The sequence below is a fragment of the Chiloscyllium plagiosum genome, chromosome 6 (assembly GCF_004010195.1).
Source record: "Chiloscyllium plagiosum isolate BGI_BamShark_2017 chromosome 6, ASM401019v2, whole genome shotgun sequence".
Classification (NCBI taxonomy): domain Eukaryota; kingdom Metazoa; phylum Chordata; class Chondrichthyes; order Orectolobiformes; family Hemiscylliidae; genus Chiloscyllium; species Chiloscyllium plagiosum.
Genome location: NC_057715.1, coordinates 46945509 through 46963951, shown reverse-complemented (window position 1 = coordinate 46963951; position 18443 = coordinate 46945509). Strand labels below are relative to the sequence as shown.

Here is an 18443-nt window from a genome sequence, read left to right as displayed (position 1 = left end):
CAAGGTTATTGAATGAAACAGGAAGAACAGAAAACAGAATACCAAACAACTTATCCTTTCTGAAAACCCAACAGATCATCTCACCTAATGATGCTGCTCCAGATACTTGCAACAATCCCCATAAACACCCCTTGACACAAAAGATAAAATCAAATATAAAAGTTCTTACAAGATAGAAGTCAGAGAGAGAGAGTACCAGCCTGGACCTAATTCTGGGTCCAGCAGTTTTTCAACATTACTGCGAGAAAAAAACAAACCAGAGAAAACCTGAGCGAGGAGAACTGGCCTCGCCCCTTTCATTGTACTTGTGTTTTTGTTTAAACTTTAAAGTTTTTTGCCTGAGGCAGTTAGCTATTATTAGGGCCAGTCTAGATGAGAAAATGGAAACTGTCACATATTCAGGCAAATGAAAAATGGCAGAAGTTCATCAAGTTGTATTGCAACTTCTGCCCATTTTTCATCTGCCTGAATATGTGACAGTTTCCATTTTCTCATCTAGACTGGCCCTAATTGGCCCTAAACCCCTTCAATCTAAATTGGCCCTAAACCCCTTCAATCTCCAGACTTTTCGGAGTCTGTATCATTTATGACTTCCCTGAAAACAAAAACCAAGGACTGCACTAACCTTGTTAACAAAGCAGCTCCGTCACAAAAGTCATACAGATCATAGGGTGATTGAACGGAGAGAGGCATACAAAGTTACAGCTGCACAGAGGTGCACAAAAAGCAAGATCAACATTAGATTTGAAATTCGAGAAGTCCATTCAGTAGTCTAATAATAGCGGGGAAGAAGCCTGTCTTGAACCAGTTGGTATATATTCTTATGCTTTTGCATCTTCTGCCTGATGGATTCTGGATAATTCACAGTGGATTTGAACTGGATTTTAATTCCGAAAATATCCATATCTTCCATGAATTACTTTGATGTAAAATTTGACCGTTTATTTGATTGCATTTCTGTGGTAATCTGGATCTTGTAAAAACTTGCAGTACCACTTCTACAAACCTTTTAGCCATGACACTGTGCAATAGAATGGCCTCTGCAAATGTAATACACACATTCATTACGGTCAACATATACTCATCCCATTTTGTGTTTTCTGTCAGGTTCCTAGGCAACCAATTAAGACTCTTGTAAAGGTTTCCTCAAATGCAGGAATGGATAGTAAAGGTGCTGGTTTCATCACTGCCTGAGTATGAAATGTCAAGCAAAATTCAACCACATCTTTATACACCCTAAGCCAAAAAGAATATTTTTGTATTTTGGCTCGAGTTTTCCTTACTCCCAAATGACTTCCTCCTGGTAATTCATGTGTTACCTGGAACACTTCCTTTCTATAACCCACCAAGTTGCAATACAACTTGATGAACTTCTGCCCATTTTTCATCTGCCTGAATATGTGACAGTTTCCATTTTCTCATCTAGACTTTATTTTTAAGATACTAACATTCTAGGATACATTCAGACTCTTCTTCTGTGTGTACTTTTTGATAGAATTGCTTTAGTTTTTCAAATTTATGTTGTAATTCATCTAACTTCTCTGAAGTAAAAATATCCACATTGTCCTCCAGCTGTTCTTGTTTCTTTCCAACGATTTGCTCAAGCACGGTTTCTGATAACTGAACTTTGACTTCGCTAAGAGTACTCCTTGATTTCTCCACCTGTTTCAATCTGTGGCTTTGTGACCTTGTTACCAGTCAGGAAAAATTACTGTTATACCTCAGTTGTCTGACTCTTCCACTGGCTTTTCATCTATACTAGGCAATACTCCCTCCTTTGATCCAGCGATATCATTACAGAGGCTAAACTGTGTTTCTGGACATCAGAATCTCTCCATGACCTATATCACCACTTTTCACCTGACTCTCCAACCTCACTTTATATAATGGAACACTGCTTTTCTCACCATGAATTCCACATATTACCACCTTTTCTGGAAATACTCCTTCCCAATTACACACCTCATCTCACCACCAAAGTTGGACTTGCTCCTGTATCTCTTAATCTTAATTCCTTTAATTGCTCCTTCTGGCATACATGAGTAAACCGCACCCAAGTAAACCACACCGCACTCAACCAACCCCTGATCAGGTTGTACATTCTGGTACAGATTGTAAACTTCTACTGTGCTTTCCTTTACCACTTCAATAAAACTCACTGGCTTATCCTATTTTCCCACTTCCAAGTTCCCAGTGCTTTTTCTAAACAATGCAACTTCATGTGAGCTTTTTACATCCCTTTTCTCTCATGGGTTTCCGTTTTAACCTCTAGTAAACTTTCTTTACTATCTTCAATGAGATCTGTTTTCCCATTACCACCTGAGGATTTTTCTTTTCCACAATTTAACTTCTTCACAGATTGAAATTGGTTTCAGAAGCCAAACTTTGATTTATGTACTAACTCATAATCATCTGCCATTTCCACAGCTAATCTTGCAGCCTTAAATTTCTACTCTTCCACTCACGATTTCAGGAAGTGAATTTTTGAACTCCAAAATAATCATCTAAGTGTGTCATATGTCTGATCTATTTGCAATGCCATTATCCATTTATCAGAGATACGTTGTTTTATCATTTGTGCGTCTGACCAGGTTCCCTCATCAGATTCCTGAACCAAGTCTGTAGGCTTCTGGTATTAGTTTATATGCACTTACGAGGGCTTTTTTCACATAATACTCCTCAGAGATCTCCTCTCATAGTGATGCAAACACCTCACTAGCTCTACCTACCAACTTTGTTTGATCGCAGGTCATTTCCATTTGTTTGCCACTTGCTCAAATGAAATGAAAAAGGCTTCTACGTCCTTCCTGTCAAACTTAATCAACGCTTGGACATATATTAATCCCCACCAGGTCTATGGCTCTCTATCACTGTCCTTATCATTACTCCTATTTTCTACCCCCACCTCTGCCATTTCAAGCTGACTTCTGAATTTTCAGTTCTAATCTATGAAGGTCAAAAACTCTTTCTCCCTTTCTTCTGCTTTCAATCATAATTCAAAATCTTTCATTTCCGTTTCATGTTCAGGCTGCTTCATTTGCAATTGAATTCTAACCATTTCCAAAGATTCTGATACATTTCTGGCAATCACAAATGTTAGCTATTGCTGCAATTACCTCCCCTTTTTGCATAAACAATGGCAACCCCAACTCCACCTTGTCTACCAATTCCAAAAGCTTTGCCTTGCTCATTTTCTGTAAAACTCCCAAAGTGACTTCTTCCACCCCCAGGAAACTCTTAATGACTGGAAGAGCCATTACTACAAAGCATACCCTATTTACCAACTGAATGCAACATGCAAAAAGAAAACAGCAACACGCACCACTCATTGTGGTCTTTGAGCTCAATGATCCAAAATCCAACTGGAAATTAGAGATTTTGATCCTGACAAGAACCCTCAATTTGTAATGGATAAGACCAAACCCCCTCAAAATATGTTGAGAAGATAGCCCAGGCCTAAAATTTTTCTTATTTTTAAAGGCAAGCATGTTGTGTTGTGGGTGCAATTTGATTGGTCAAACTATTGGCTTGAAGCAAAACATACATTATTCTCACACTGTAACTAAAAGACAAACAGAAAAAAAAATCAAATAACTTAATAGAAGAATAGATTATTTAATAGCTAAACAGCAACTGTTCTCATACAGTAACATCCTATAAACACACTCAAGCATTTTTCAGTAGCAGGGAGACGTATAGATCAGCTTCCAAACCCTAACAGCAACTTAAAATTAAATTAAAATCCTGCTTTCTGAGGGAGCTTGACCCCATCCCTTCATGCTACTTATCTTGTTCCAATGTTCTTTAAAAAACAACTCTAAAGCCCCACAAGCTGTTAGCATCATTGAATTCCCCACTATCAACATCCTGGGAGTTACCTTTGATCAGAAACTTAACTAGACTCACCACATAAATGCAGTGGCTACAAGAGCAGTTAAGAGGCTAGGAATACTGTGGAGAGTAACTCACCTCCTGACTCCCAAAAGCCTATCTACCAACTTCAAGGCACAATTCATAAGTGTGATGGAGTACTCCCCACTTGCCTGGGGATGAGTGCAGTACCAACACTTGAGAAGCTTAACACTATCCGGGACAAAGCAGCCAACTTGGTCGACACTGCACCCACAAGCATCTACTCCCTCCACGACTGATGCTCAGCAACAGCAGTATGTACTATCGACAAGATGTGCTGCAGAAATTCACCAGATTTCCAGACAGATCTTCCAAACATAAGACCAATTCCATTTAGAAGGACAAGGGCACAGAAATATGGGAACACCACCACCTTAAAATTCCCTTCCAAGCCACTCCCCATCCTGACTTGGAAATATAACACCATTCCTTAACTGTCACTGTATCAAAATCCTGGAGAATTCCCTCCCTCACAGTATTGTGGCTCAGCCCACAACAGGTGGACTGCAATGGTTCAAGAAGGCAGCTCACCACCACCTTCTCAAGAGCAACGAGGGATGGGCAATAAATGCTGGCCAGCCAGGGATGCCCACATCTCACTAAAATGAATAAACAAAAAACAATTTAAAGACACAGTCCCATAACATAACAGTATTATAACCCACTTAAACGTGATAGACTGGAGAACGGGTGACACCCCTGTTTAAAAAGGGAGTAGACTGAATGGTGAAGGTGGTATTTGGAGCGCTTGCCTTTATTGGTCAGTGCATTAAGTATAGGAGTTGGGAGGTTATGTTGCTGCTAAGCAAGACATTGGTTGGACCACTTTTGGAATACTGATTTCAATTTTGGTCTTGCTACTATAGAAAAGATGTTGTGAAATATGTAAGGGTTCAGAAACGATTTACAACGATGTGCAGGGTTGGAGGATTTCAGTTATAGGAAGAGGGTGAATAGGCTGGGGCTGTTTTCCTGAGAGTGTTAGAGGCTGAGGGGTGACCTTGTAGAGGTTTATAAAATGATGAGAGGTATGGATAGAGTGAATAGCCAAGGTCTTTATCCCAGGGTAGGGGAATCCAAAACTAGAGGACATAGATTTATGATGAGAGGGGCAAGATTTAAAAGGCACCTAAGGGGTGACGTTTTTGTGCAGAGTATGATGTGTCTATGGAATGAGATGCCAAACGACATGGTGGAGGCTGGTACAATTAGAACATTTAAAAAGCATCTGCATGGGTAGAAGAATGGGAGGGTTTTAGAGGGATATTGGACAAATGCGACTAAATTTATTTAGGATATCTGATCGGCATGGATTGAAAACTCTGCTTCCGTGCTATACATCTCTATGATTTTTATAGCTTAGTCCTAACTCTTTATAAGCCAGTGTGCAATTAACTGTCAATGTTTAGCAATTATAATGAGTCAGGAATCAAACAGTACCATTAGTACCACATGTGCTCTTACAGGATCATCCTACTTTGAGATGGTTGAGGCATCTGATGTGATAGCATGGTGTTATGTTATTCATAGACGCCATAGTGTAGAAGCAGGATATTTGGCCTATTGGATCGACACCAACCCTCTGAAGAGCATCCCACCCATACCCATCCCCTACACTATCCTTGTAACATTCCCCATAGCTAATTCACCTAATCTATACATCCCTGGCACAAGGGGCAATTTAGCATGGCCAATCCACCTGATCTAAGTACCTTTGGGCTGAGAGTGGAAATTCAGTACATGGAGGAAACCTATGAAGATATGGGAAGAAAGTGCAAACTCCACACCTGAGGGTGGAATCGAACCTAGGTCATAGAATCATAGAGTCACAGAGATGTACAGCACGGAAACAGACCCTTTGCTCCAGATGCTGACCAGATATCCCAAACCAATCTCGTCCCACCTGCCAGCACCCGGCCCATATCCCTCCAACGCCTTCCTGTTCACATACTGATCCAGATGCCTTTTAAATGCTGCAATCGTACTAGCCTCCACTACTTCCTCCGGCAACTCATCCCATACAGGCACTACCTTCTGCGTGAACAAGTTGCTCCTTAGGTCTCTTTTACATCTTTCCCCTCTCACCCTAAACCTAAGCCCTCTAATTGTGGACTCCACCACCCCAGGGAAAATGCTTTATCTATTTGTCCTATCCATGCCCCTCATGATTTTATAAACCTCTATAAGGTCACCCCCAGCCTCCGACGCTCCAGGGGAGACAGCCCCAGCCTATTCAACCTCTCCCTATAGCTAAAATCCTCCAAGCTTGGCAACATCTTTGTAAATACTTTCTGAACCCTTTCAAATGTCACAATTTCCTTCCGATAGGAACGAGACCAGAATTGCACGCAATATTCCAACAGTGGCTGAACCAACTTGCTATACTGCCACAACATGACCTCCCAACTCCTGTATTCAATACTCTGACCAATAAAGGAAAGCATACTAAATGCTTTCTTCACACTCCTATCTACCTGCGATTCTACTTTCAAGAAGCTATGAACCTGCACTCCAAGGTCTCTTTGTTCAGCAACACCTCCTACAACCTTACCATTAAGTGTATATGTCCTGATAAGCTTTGCTTTCCCAAAATGCAGCACTCGCACATATCTAAATTAAACTCCATCTGCCATTTCTCAGCCTGTTGGGCCCTCTGTTTAAGATCCCGTTGCAATCTGAGGTAAGCTTCTTCGCTGTCCACTACACCCCCAATTTTGGTGTCATCTGCAAATTTACTAACTATAATTCTTAAGCACAGATCCAAATGATTTGTATAAATGACAAAAAGTAGTAGACCCAGCACTGATCCCTGTGGCACTCCACTGGTCACAGGCCTCCAGTCTGAAAAACAACCCTACACCATCACCCTCTGTCTTCTACCTTTGAGCCACTTCTGTCTCCAAATGGCTAGTTCTCCCTGTATTCCGCAAGAGCTAACCTTGCTCACCAGTGTCCCATGGGGAACCTTGTCAAATGCCTTACTGAAATCCATATAGATCACATCCATCGCTCTGCTCTCATCAATCCTCTTTGTTACCTCTTCAAAATCTCAATCAAGTTTGTGAGACATGAGTTCCCACACACAAAGCCATGTTGACTATCCTTAATCAGTCCTTGGCTTTCCAAATAATGTACACCCTGTCCCTCAGGATTCCCTCCAAAAACTTGCCCACCACCGATGTCTGGCTCACTGGCCTATAATTCCTTGGCTTGTCCTTACCACTTTTCTTAAATAGTAGCACCACATTAGCCAACTTCCAGTCTTCCAGCACTTCACCTGTGACTATCGATGATACAAATATCTCAGCAAGGGGCCCAGCAATCACTTCCCTCGCTTCTCGCAGAGTTCTCGAATACACCTGATCAGGTCCTGGGGGTTTATCCACTTTTATGCGTTTCAAGACATCCAGCACTTCCTCCTCTGTAATATGGACATTTTTCAAGATGTCAACATCTATTTGTCTACATTCTATAACTTACATGTCCTTTTCCACAGTAAACACTGATGCAAAATACCTGTGAACATCTGCCTCCAATCAACTTTTGAAAGTTCTTGCCCAATCCTGTTAAAATTAGCCTTCCTCCAATTTAGAACTTCAACTTTTAGATCTGGTCTATTCTTTTCCATCACTATTTCAAATCTAATAGAATTATGGTTGCTAGCCCCAAAGTGCTCCCCCACTGATATTTCAGTCACTTGCCCTGCCTTATTTCTTAAGTATAGGTCAAGTTATGCACCTTCTCTAGTAGGTATATCCACATACCGAAACAGAAAATTTTGTTGTACACACTTAACAAATTCCTCTCCATCTAAACCTTAACACTAATCGGCTATCATAACCACCCTATTATTCTTACAGATAACTGAGGTCTCCTTACAAATTTATTCCTCAATTTCCTGCTGACTATTAGGGGGTCGATAATACAATCCCAATTCTTGTTTCTCAGTTCCACCCAAATAACCTCCCTGGATGTATTTCCGGGAATATCCTCCCTCAGTACAACTGCAATGCTATCCCTTATCAAAAATGCCGTTCCCCCTCCTCTCTTGCCTCCCTTTCTGTCCTTCCTGTAGCATCTGTATTCTGGAATATTAAGCTGCCAGTCCTGTCCATCCCTGAGCCACGTTTCTGTAAATGCTATGATATCCCAGTTCCATGTTCCTAACCTGAGTTCATCTGCCTTCCCTGCTAAGCCTCTTGCATTGAAATAAATAATTTATCAGTCCTACCTTGTTCTATAGTATGTTCTTGCCTGCCCTGTTTGACTCGCCTTTGTTCTCAACTGTACCAGTCTCAGATTGATCTCTTTCCTCACTTTCCCCTTGGGTCCTACCGTTTCGCCCCCACTTCCCTAGTTTAAATCCTCCTGAGCAACTCTAGCAAGTCTCCCTGCCAGTATATTAGTCCTCTTCCAATTCAGTTGCAATCTATCCTTCTTGTACAGGTCACTTCTATTCCAGAAGAGATTCCAATGATCCAAATATGTGTACCCTTCTCCCATACACCAGTTCCACAGCTATGCATTCATCTGCTCTATCCTCCAATACCTACCCTCACTAGCTCGTTGCACCGGGAGTAATCCAGATATTACTACCCTCAAGGACCTCCTTTTAAATTCTTGTCTAACTTTCTATATTCTCCAGTCAGAATCTCATCCTTTTCCTTTCCTATGTTGTTGGTTCCAATGTGTGTAATAACTTCCTGCTGGGCCCTCACCTCCTTGAGAACATTCTGCAACCTGAGACATCCTTGATCCTGGCACCATGAAGGACCACACCATTCTGATTTTTTCTGCTGGCCACAGAAACATCTGTCTGTGTCTCAGACTAGACAGTCCCCTAACACAATCGATCTATTGGAACCCAACGTACCCCTGATTGCATTAGAGCCAGTCTTGGTCCCAGAAACTCGGCTGTTCGTGCTACATTCCCCTGAGAATCCATCACCCTCTACATTTCCTAAGACAGCAGATCTTCTTGGTCTTGTAAATTCCTCATTGCCTCTAACCGATCCATTCGATCTGATAGGATTCGCAACCAATGGCATTTATTGCAGATATAATCCTCAGTGACATGTAAACTCTTCCTAAACTCCCACATTGGACAAGAAGAGCATATCACTATACTAAAGGCTAATTTTGCCTTTTCCAATCCGCAGACCCAGAAAGTAGCACTGTCTTATTCCTCGACAAAACAATGCTCCAGGCTAACTTAATTCTTACAGCTTATATGTTGAAGTTTAATCAAGAGACATATCTCAATAAAACATATAATCAAGAAAGAACCCACTCTACTCACTGTTGCAGGCTTAGTATAAAGTCACACTTAAACTATTCACTTATCTGTTTCTGTGCTGTGACCTCTCCCAAACAGATTCCTCCAAAATTCGTTGTGAATTTCACTGTTTATTAATTTTCCCAACCACACTCCGATGCCCTGCGATACATGAATTCAAACAGCAAAGGCAGTAACTGCGCAGTTAGCAGTGTGCGTTTCTTTCTCTCTCCCTCTCCTGCACTGACCTGACCACATGTTGCCTTTGTCTGTCCTTCTCCCTTTTCCTTGGCACTGTGAGGTAGTGGTGCTAACCACTGAGCTGTGCCTTGAACTGTGTAAACCAGAGACTGGACTAACGATCTGAAAATATGAATTCAAGTCTCACTTTTAGGAGATGGAAAATTAAATTGTTAATTAAGTAGCAAACTATAAAAAAAAAGAAAACCACTGCTAATAACGGTGATCTAATTATAATGAATAATAAAAATATTGGATTTTTCTAAAAACCTTTTATTATTTCAATTTTTTTAGGGAAGGAAATCTGTTGTCCTATATTATCTAGCCTACATTGACTTCAATACTACTGGAATGTGGTTGTGTCTGAACTAGCATCTGAAGTGGCCTGGCAAGTCCTTATGACAAAGGACTGCAATAGTTCGAGGCAGCAGCTCACTACCAACTTTTAAGCAGTATTTAGCAGTGGCCGATAAATTCACTTGCATTCCGTGAATGAATATCAATTATTTCACCAGATTGTGGTGAAGCTGTTGATGGAACAAAGTAAAAATGTTCCATCCTTTTCAATGTTTATTGTGCTTTACATTGTTTTTGTTAACTCACTTCCTCCCTAATATCCCTGTTTGCTATATTTGAGACCTGCAATTGAGGAATATATAATATAATGTGAGATATTTAAACAATGCAGGTCTGTGATAGGTTATGAACAGCACTGTTCATATAAGGAAAACTTTAAAAAATCAAATAAATGAAATTATTGGCTTTCCATTGCTCATTCTGTTTAATTTTGTTTTTGCATGTGTACAATGACTGACAAATCTCTGGATCACAAGAAAGAATGTTTGTATATTTCAATTTCAGTCACACAGAGAAGGAAACTGAAACATCCTGAGTGAAGCTATAATGGGTTAAAAAAGCTTTAGTATCATATTTAATATCAGTTAATATTTGGACAATATGACAGGTACATTTTTTTTAAAATAGCCAATCTATATTAGTTAAGGATGTTATTTGGAAAGGAAACTTCCTCTTGTGCTAATTCAGCATCATGTTCTAAAAACTAGCTTTTAAAAATTTGTAAACAAGATAATTCAATTTGCACTTGGGTAAACTACTCATTGAACTCCCATTGTGGCACTATTTTACCAACTATGTAGATGTCAGGTAGCAGAGGAGCAACCATTAGTTTCTTATCAATGACTCCTTGAATAACAGGTTATTGTTTTCATCACAGATGCCTTTTTCACATTTCACAGAGGCAACCCGATGCATAAATAGTAACACATGTGGCCTGGCCATGAAAATCAAGTTTCAGCTTATTCTTTGACTCAAAGTGCATATCCTAACATTTTAGGCAGCATGACCAAACTTGCAAAAACTGCATTAAATGGTTTTAATCATGGTATTTTTATCTGCAATGCCACACTTATTTGTCACACTTCACAACCAAACAAGTCAGTAATTTTTTTTCCTATTCTCAAAAATTCTGCAATATCAATGTTTGGACAGCATTGTGGCTCAGTGGTTAGCACTGTTGCATCACAGTACCAGGGTCCCGGGTTCGATTCCAACCTGGGTGACTGTGTGGAGTTTGCACATTCTCTCCGTGTCTGGTGGGTTTCCTCCCACAGTCCAAAAATGTGCAGGTTAGGTGAATTGGCCGTACTTAAATTGTCAATTAGGTGCATTAGTCAGAGGGAAAAGGGGTTTGGGTGGGTTACTCTTTGGAGGGTCGGTGTGGACCTGTTGGGCCGAAGGGCCTGTTTCCACACTGTAGGGAACCTAATATAATCTAATCAATAGCACAAAGAATGGAGCTGCAACTGTGGAAGATTCACACATTGCGAGGTTCTTTCAAAATACATATTATTGCACGTTTACTTCATTAAAGTAGGCTTTTACTGCAATCTTTTGTCTGTTACATCACTGAGACCTTTAAATTTATGTATGGTAGCACAGACCATTGCTTACAAATAAATGTGTAAAACTATATTTGTTCCGTTTTCTGTGCATGTAATGAATGCCAACTTTAAAAGCAAAAGCATATGTCAAATGGAATTAGATTAGATTAGATTAGATTAGATTACTTACAGTGTGGAAACAGGCCCTTCAGCCCAACAAGTCCACACCGACCCGCCGAAGCATAACCCACCCATACCCCTACATTTACCCCTTACCTAACACTACGGGCAATTTAGTATGGCCAATTCACCTGACGTGCACATCTTTGGATTGTGGGAGGAAACCGGAGCACCCGGAGGAAACCCACGCAACATGGGGAGAATGTGCAAACTCCACACAGTCAGTCGCCTGAGGCGGGAACTGAACCCGGGTCTCTGGCGCTGTGAGGCAGCAGTGCTAACCACTGTGCCACCGTGCCGCCCACAAATTAATTATGTCTTGTTTCTGAAGACAACAAGACTAAATACCCTAAATTTGTAGGTACCATTATACTTTTAGCAAGAAAAACTGTACTTACTTGCTCTTCACCCTTTAGCTCAGGACTTCCCAAACTGTGGGTCACTGCCCCCGATGGAGTCATCAAGCAGCGTTAGGGATTACCAAGCTCCGAGGCAAGATGGCTATCGTGAGTTTGACTGATAATTGAGGCCAGTATTGTTCTTGAAAGAGTCAATATTGTGGTGCTGGAAAAGCACAACAGGTCAGGCAGCATCAGAGAAGCAGGAAAATCAAAGTTTTGGGCAAAAGCCCTTCATCAGGAATTCCCAGTGAAGGGCCTTTGCCTGAATTGTCGATTTTTCTTCTTCTCTGATGCTGCCTGACCTGCTGTGTTTTTCCAGCATCACACTCTGATCTCTAGCATCTGCTGTACTCACTTTCACCTTGTACTTGAAAGATCCAGGTAGAAAGATAGGTATTTTTTAACCTATAATCTGTGCAGATTAAACAGCCTTCCCATTGGTCTCACATGTTTCTCACCCTCTCGCCTATCACAGGTCTTCACAATACTACTCATTCCCCCCAACCCCCTATTCACATAGGTTTCCTACCATGCTTCTCACTGCACTATGCTTTCATGGGTCTGGACTCGGCAATCTTCATGACCAAATAGGATAACACTGAGAAAACGTTTTGGAAGACTGTTCTAACTTCAATCCAAGGAACAAGCAACATCAAGATTCATTTGTCGAATTGCTGGTTAAAAGACAAGGAGCTCAGGGATTGGTTTTACTGTGGGTAGTAAAGGTACTGACCTGACTGCATTATTGGACATTGATTTTTGGGCGGCACGGTGGCACAGTGGTTAGCACTGCTGCCTCACAGCGCCAGAGACCCGGGTTCAATTCCCTTGGTTTTACTGTGGGTAGTAAAGGTACTGACCTGACTGCATTATTGGACATTGGACTGTGGGACTTTCTCTGTCGAAATTATAGAGAATTTTTTAAAGAAAATTTATACAAATGTATACTTGCCCTGGTAAATAAAATATTGAACAGGCGGAGGAAGCCGTGTGGACTTGTTGGGCCGAAGGGCCTGTTTCCACACTGTAAGTAATCTAATCTAATCTGATTTGCATGAAAAAAAAATGGCCTAACATGTGCTGTGATCACAACAGCAGCATTGCATCGTTTTAATGTAAGCCCTTATACAACCAATAGGAAGACTGTCTAGCCATACTCAATGACAATTCCACTCAGGTTAAAACCGAACAAGTGCTAGAAGGAGTTTGTTTTGTTGCACCTTACCAGAATTCTATCACTGTCAATAATTGTATTAAGCCGATGAGCGATTGTCAGCACTGTACACTGTTCAAACTTCCCTCGAATTGTCTTCTGAATTAATTCATCCGTTCTTTAAAAATAAAGGGAAATTAAAGTGAAACTCTGGAAAGTAGAAAAAGTTTTATAGCATCCACAGTTCATAAATCAGAATAACCAATTCCTTATTTATAACTGGTGACTTTTTCAAGTCATACTCTTTTGATGATACTGTGTACTACATTAGCCAGGTTATTGGAAATTTGGGCAGCGCGGTGCCTCAGTGGCTAGCACTGCTGCCACACTGTGCCAGGGATCCAGTTTGATTCCAGCCTCAAGCAACTGTCTGTGTGGAGTTTGCACATTCTCACCATGTCTGCAGAGGTTTCCTCCATGTGCTCTGGTTTCCTCCCACAGTCCAAAGATGTGCAGGTCAGGTGAATTGGCCATGCTAAATTGCCTATAGTGTAGGTTAGGTGCATTAGTCAGTGGTAAATGTAGAGTCATAGGGAAGGGAAATGGGTCTGGGAAGATTACCATACCATTGGTATGGATGTGTTGGGCCAAATGGCCTGTTTCTACACTGTAGGGATGCCATGATTCTAAAACAGTTAGCCTGGAAAATTTGTCATTTGAGAGAACGCAAAGACTTTATTGCACAGGTTTGCTAACAACTTATAAGTTCTGTTGAACATTTACCGGACTTTAAAATTCAAAACAGGAAGACTATTATGGTCATTTCAACAATAGGACTGATTACATTTTTTTACATGAAGTTTCCATGTGTTACTTATGGGAGGCAACAGCTAGCCAATCACAAATATTGATTAAAAATACGAGCAATTATGATCCAGCATATTCTTAACAAAATAACTCTCTATGTCAAAATGGGTTTGTAACTCAAATACTACAACTTCAATAAATATACAGCCAATAAAAGATTTGCATAAAATTATTTGAATAGCTCTATAATACAAAACTAAGTGCTTGGTCTAGAACTTTCTCTGTCGAAATTATACCTGCTAAAGAAAATTTATACAAATTTATACTTGCCCTGGTAAATAAAATATTGAACAGGCGGAGGAAGCCTGCATATGTTTAATTGCATGTGCATTTGTGTAAAATAGGTCTGAAACAGGTGCCAGTTTCAATACTGGATTCTGGAAACATCACTCTAGTATTTACTTACAGGGGGAACGCTAACCTATTTTGCAGGTAGTTGGTATCAGTAACCTTTGAGCTCTCTTATTTCTCAGCTGTGCAAAGCAATTATTGTTTTGTGAATAAATTTCATCGGTCATAATGTCAGAAGTGAGGATATTCAGTGATCATTGCACCATGATTACTACTCATATGATGTTCAGTACCATTTGCAATTTTTCAAATAGCAAAACAGTTTTTGTCTGTATGTATAAAGACCTGGAGAACATGCAGGCTTGCATTATTAAGTGGTAAATCGCATCCAAAACAACCAATGGTGGACAATGGCCTCCTCCAACAAGAGAATCCAACCATCTCTCCTTGACATTCAAAAGCATTACCATCATTAAATTTCCCACTACTAACATCCTGGGGTTACCATTACCAAGAAGTTGAACTGGTTTAGCTATGTAAGTACTGTGACGATAACAGCAGATCAGGCTGATAATTCTACAGTGAGTAACTCATGTCCTCCCTGGTATCTGACCATCATTTACAAAGCACAGATGATTTTTCAAAATAATTTTAAAATTCTACATTGTGTAACCTGGTTTTCCTTTTTATATTTTTCGAAATTTAGTAGGTATTTATCAATATTTGAATGTTTCAAAAGATTTCACAGCTAATGCACATGCTCCTTGTGTGTCAACAAGCACCTTCCATTCCTTACTGGTAAATATTAAAATAATATCATCGAGTAGCAATAGTAATTTTTCAACATACAGTTTACTGTTCAGGTACTATTACATGTTGCCAGCTGGAGCTATTGTGGTCTGATACCCATCCACCATAAACAAAACTCAATGGATTCTAAGAATTTTATTTTCTCTGAAAAACACACTGCAGATGTGAAGTAAAATGCTCTACATCAATCCTGTCTGCAGTGATCCATGATGAAGGGTCACTGGACTTGAAACATTAACTCTGCTTTCTCCCCACACATGCTGTCAGACCTGCTGAGATAACTGCACAGAAGCTGGTATCCCATCACCAGGTTACCCATAATTTACTTGTATACAGTATACTAACTGTAGCCAGCCAGCTCAGAGTCAATCCCCTGAAGTAAGGAGATTCCAAATCCCTTTTTATATTTTTTTTACTTTATCAAACCATACAAAATACAAACAGTCAACAGTGAACAATAAACATCAGTTTACAAGGAACAGCAATTAGCAGGGGAAAAGGCCAAACATGGCCAAACCCCAAACCCCACCGTACAACCGATTCGCGTGTGAACCCCAAATCCCACCTTAACTTATGAAAGAAAAAACAATAGATATTAATAGTGCAAAACACACAGACATCCCTGGTAAACTAGCAAACGGCTGTCCTTCCCACCTTCTGGCAGCTCAAAGGCAGCCTGCCCCATGCCCCTTCCGGGTCTTGGTTTGCCTCCTGCCCCTTCCAGCTCTCGGTCCACCTCATCCCCCTTCCGGCTCTCAGTCTGCCTTGACACACCTTCCGGCCAGCTCTGGGGCAGCCTGTCCATTCCCCCATCTACCCTTAGAATGAAGGCGATCAGGACGGTCTACCCAACTTCCGTCTTCCTAGACCTCCCATTTGCGCCTTCTGGCCATCTCTAGAACAGTCCTTTCTGGTACCTTCTTGGTATTACAGCGCTGAGGATGGCCTAACCACCTTCCGGTTCTTGGTCCGCCCGTATGCACTGTCTGTCCATGCCCATCCTGATGCACCATCCAGCCCACAGACTGTCCTGATGCACCTTCCAGTCACCTCTAGGTCAGCCTGTCTCTATACCTCTCTGGGACGATGACGCTCAGGACAGCCAACATACCTTCCATCCCTCGCCCACCTCTATGCACGTTCTGGCTCTTGGTCTGCCCTGACACACATTTTGGCCATCACTTGGACAACTAGTTTTGCTCCTTCCTCTGGACAATAGCGCTCAGGATGGCCGTACCCATCTTTCAGCTCTCGTGACGGACTACTCACACCCTGGCTCTCGGGGTGACAGCTTTCAGGACGACCTATGAGCCTCATGGCTCACTGTAAGGCTGCCAGGCTGAGGGGCACATAAGAAAGTACAGGTGATAAAACTGATCATCAAAAATGCTGAGTCCATTACCAGAAAGAGAGACCATTACCAGAAACAGGGTCCACTCCTGAAGGCAGGGTCTACCCCAGTTGCAGCAATTGCACACCTCACAGCACACACACAGTGTTCAATCTCTACAGAGGCCTTGTCCATCCAGAGAGGCCCAGGCTCACCCACAGAGATAGAGTTCATTTGTAAAGGTGCAGGTGACTAACAGGGGCTCAGCCCAAACACCAAAAAGCGAAAAAGAAAGTGCAGACACAAGAAACCATCGTGCAAGGACTAAGCCCTGCCACAAAATCAGCATAGTCCTTTCTCAAACGAAAACAAAAAGAGTAGCACACAGACTGCAACCAGCCAGTGAAACAACAGTTCCCTAGTGAGAACTGATATATAAAAGTAACACATCAACTATATAGAACAGCCAGCTCAGAAATCAGTCCTCAAAAAAGAATAATATTAACAAATTGGCTGTGTAGATCAGCCAGTTCAAGAATCAGGTCACAAAAAAGCAAAACAGTAACACACTAAATGTGGCTAGCCAGCTGAGTCAGTCCCCTGAAGTAAGGAGATTCTGAATCCCTTGTTTTATACTTTTTTTCCTCAAAACAGTAGTGCTTATTCCAGCCCAGCGTGTGCACAGCCATGCCATGTACATGTAGATGTCGGACACAGTGAAGAACCAACAAACGCAGAAAACTTTATTCATATTCCATGACCAGGAAGAAAGAAAACAAAACACTGAGTGGCCAGTGACAAGCAGCTCCCATTTCTTCAAGGGCAGTGCCTGCGTGAACGAAAAAGTGAAGGGGAGGGCAGGGATTAAATCAAAATTGAATCTCGAGGGTGTTGGTGGACACCGCGTGCTCCTTCTCCAGGGACACCTGAGCCCAAACGTAACTGCGGAAGAGGGGCAGGCAATTAGTCCTAACCACCCCCTCCACGGCCTGCTGCCTGGACCTGTTAATGGCCAGGCAAAAGTGAGGACTGCAGATGCTGGAAACCAGGAAGGTTGGAATTGAGGTAAGGTGGGGGGAGGGGAAATGAGGAAACTGGTGAAATCCAAATTGATGCCCTGGGTTGAAGTGCTCTGAAGTGGAAGATGAGGCATTCTTCCTCCAGGCGTCGGGTGGTGAGGGAGGGGCGGCGGAGGAGGCCCAGGACCTGCATGTCCTCGGCAGAATGGGAGGGGGAATTGAAATGTTGGGCCACAGGGTGATGGGGTTGATCGGTGTGGGTGTCCCGGAGATGTTCCAGTCTCCCCAACGTAGAGCAATGTATCCATTGCTCCCGATGAGGTGTCAAATGGTGGTAGCAGTGAACCAGGTGTCTACTCCTAGTCTGCTCCTGCAGCAGGGTCCAGCCCACACCACCACCAGCCAGCACATCCCCGACCCTAGTCACCATCACTGCCACAGCCCGCTCCTCCGACAGCCACTCGAACTCGCGAGTACGGAGGTGCGGATTCCTGAGCAACGGCTCCCTGACGAAAGCTGCTACACCTGCTGGTGGGAAGGCATAATGCGAGTCAATCATGTTGGAAAGAGTGATCAGATTCTGGTAAATGACAAACAGCGTCCTCAGGGCGACCTCCAGACCATCACTGGTCGATAAGCAGGAGATGCTTGTCATAGTTGAGATTACGCACCTGGTGGAAAAAATGTGTCACCAGGGCACACCACCTAGAAGGATGCTCAATGTCAAGGTATCGCTGCAAGGTCTGAAGGTGGAAAGTCGCCACCTGGGTGTGGATGCACCCCAGCGACTGACCGCCCTCCTCAATAGGGAGATAGGACCTGCGCAGCGACCCAGTGCATCTTTTTGTCCCATAAGAAATGAGGATTCGCAGTTGGTTAAACCTCCTGTACAGCGTATCATCCGCCGTCATTTCCGCCATCTCCAAACGGACCCCACCACCAGGGATATATTCCCCTCCCCTCCCCTATCAGCGTTCCGAAAAGACCACTCCCTCCGTGACTCCCTCGTCAGGCCCACACCCCCCATCAACCCAACCTCCACTCCCGGCACCTTCCCCTGCAAC

General features: G+C 42.2%; 1 protein-coding gene across 1 annotated transcript in view; it reads right to left on the bottom strand.

Annotated features, from left to right (window-relative positions):
* abcc4 (ATP-binding cassette, sub-family C (CFTR/MRP), member 4) overlaps positions 1–18443 on the bottom strand; it is a 438076-nt gene that overhangs the window by 48035 nt on the left and 371598 nt on the right. The window contains exon 26 of the mRNA XM_043692688.1: positions 13135–13240. Coding sequence (XP_043548623.1) covers positions 13135–13240 — 106 coding nt within the window. The remainder of the gene's footprint in view (positions 1–13134; positions 13241–18443) is intronic.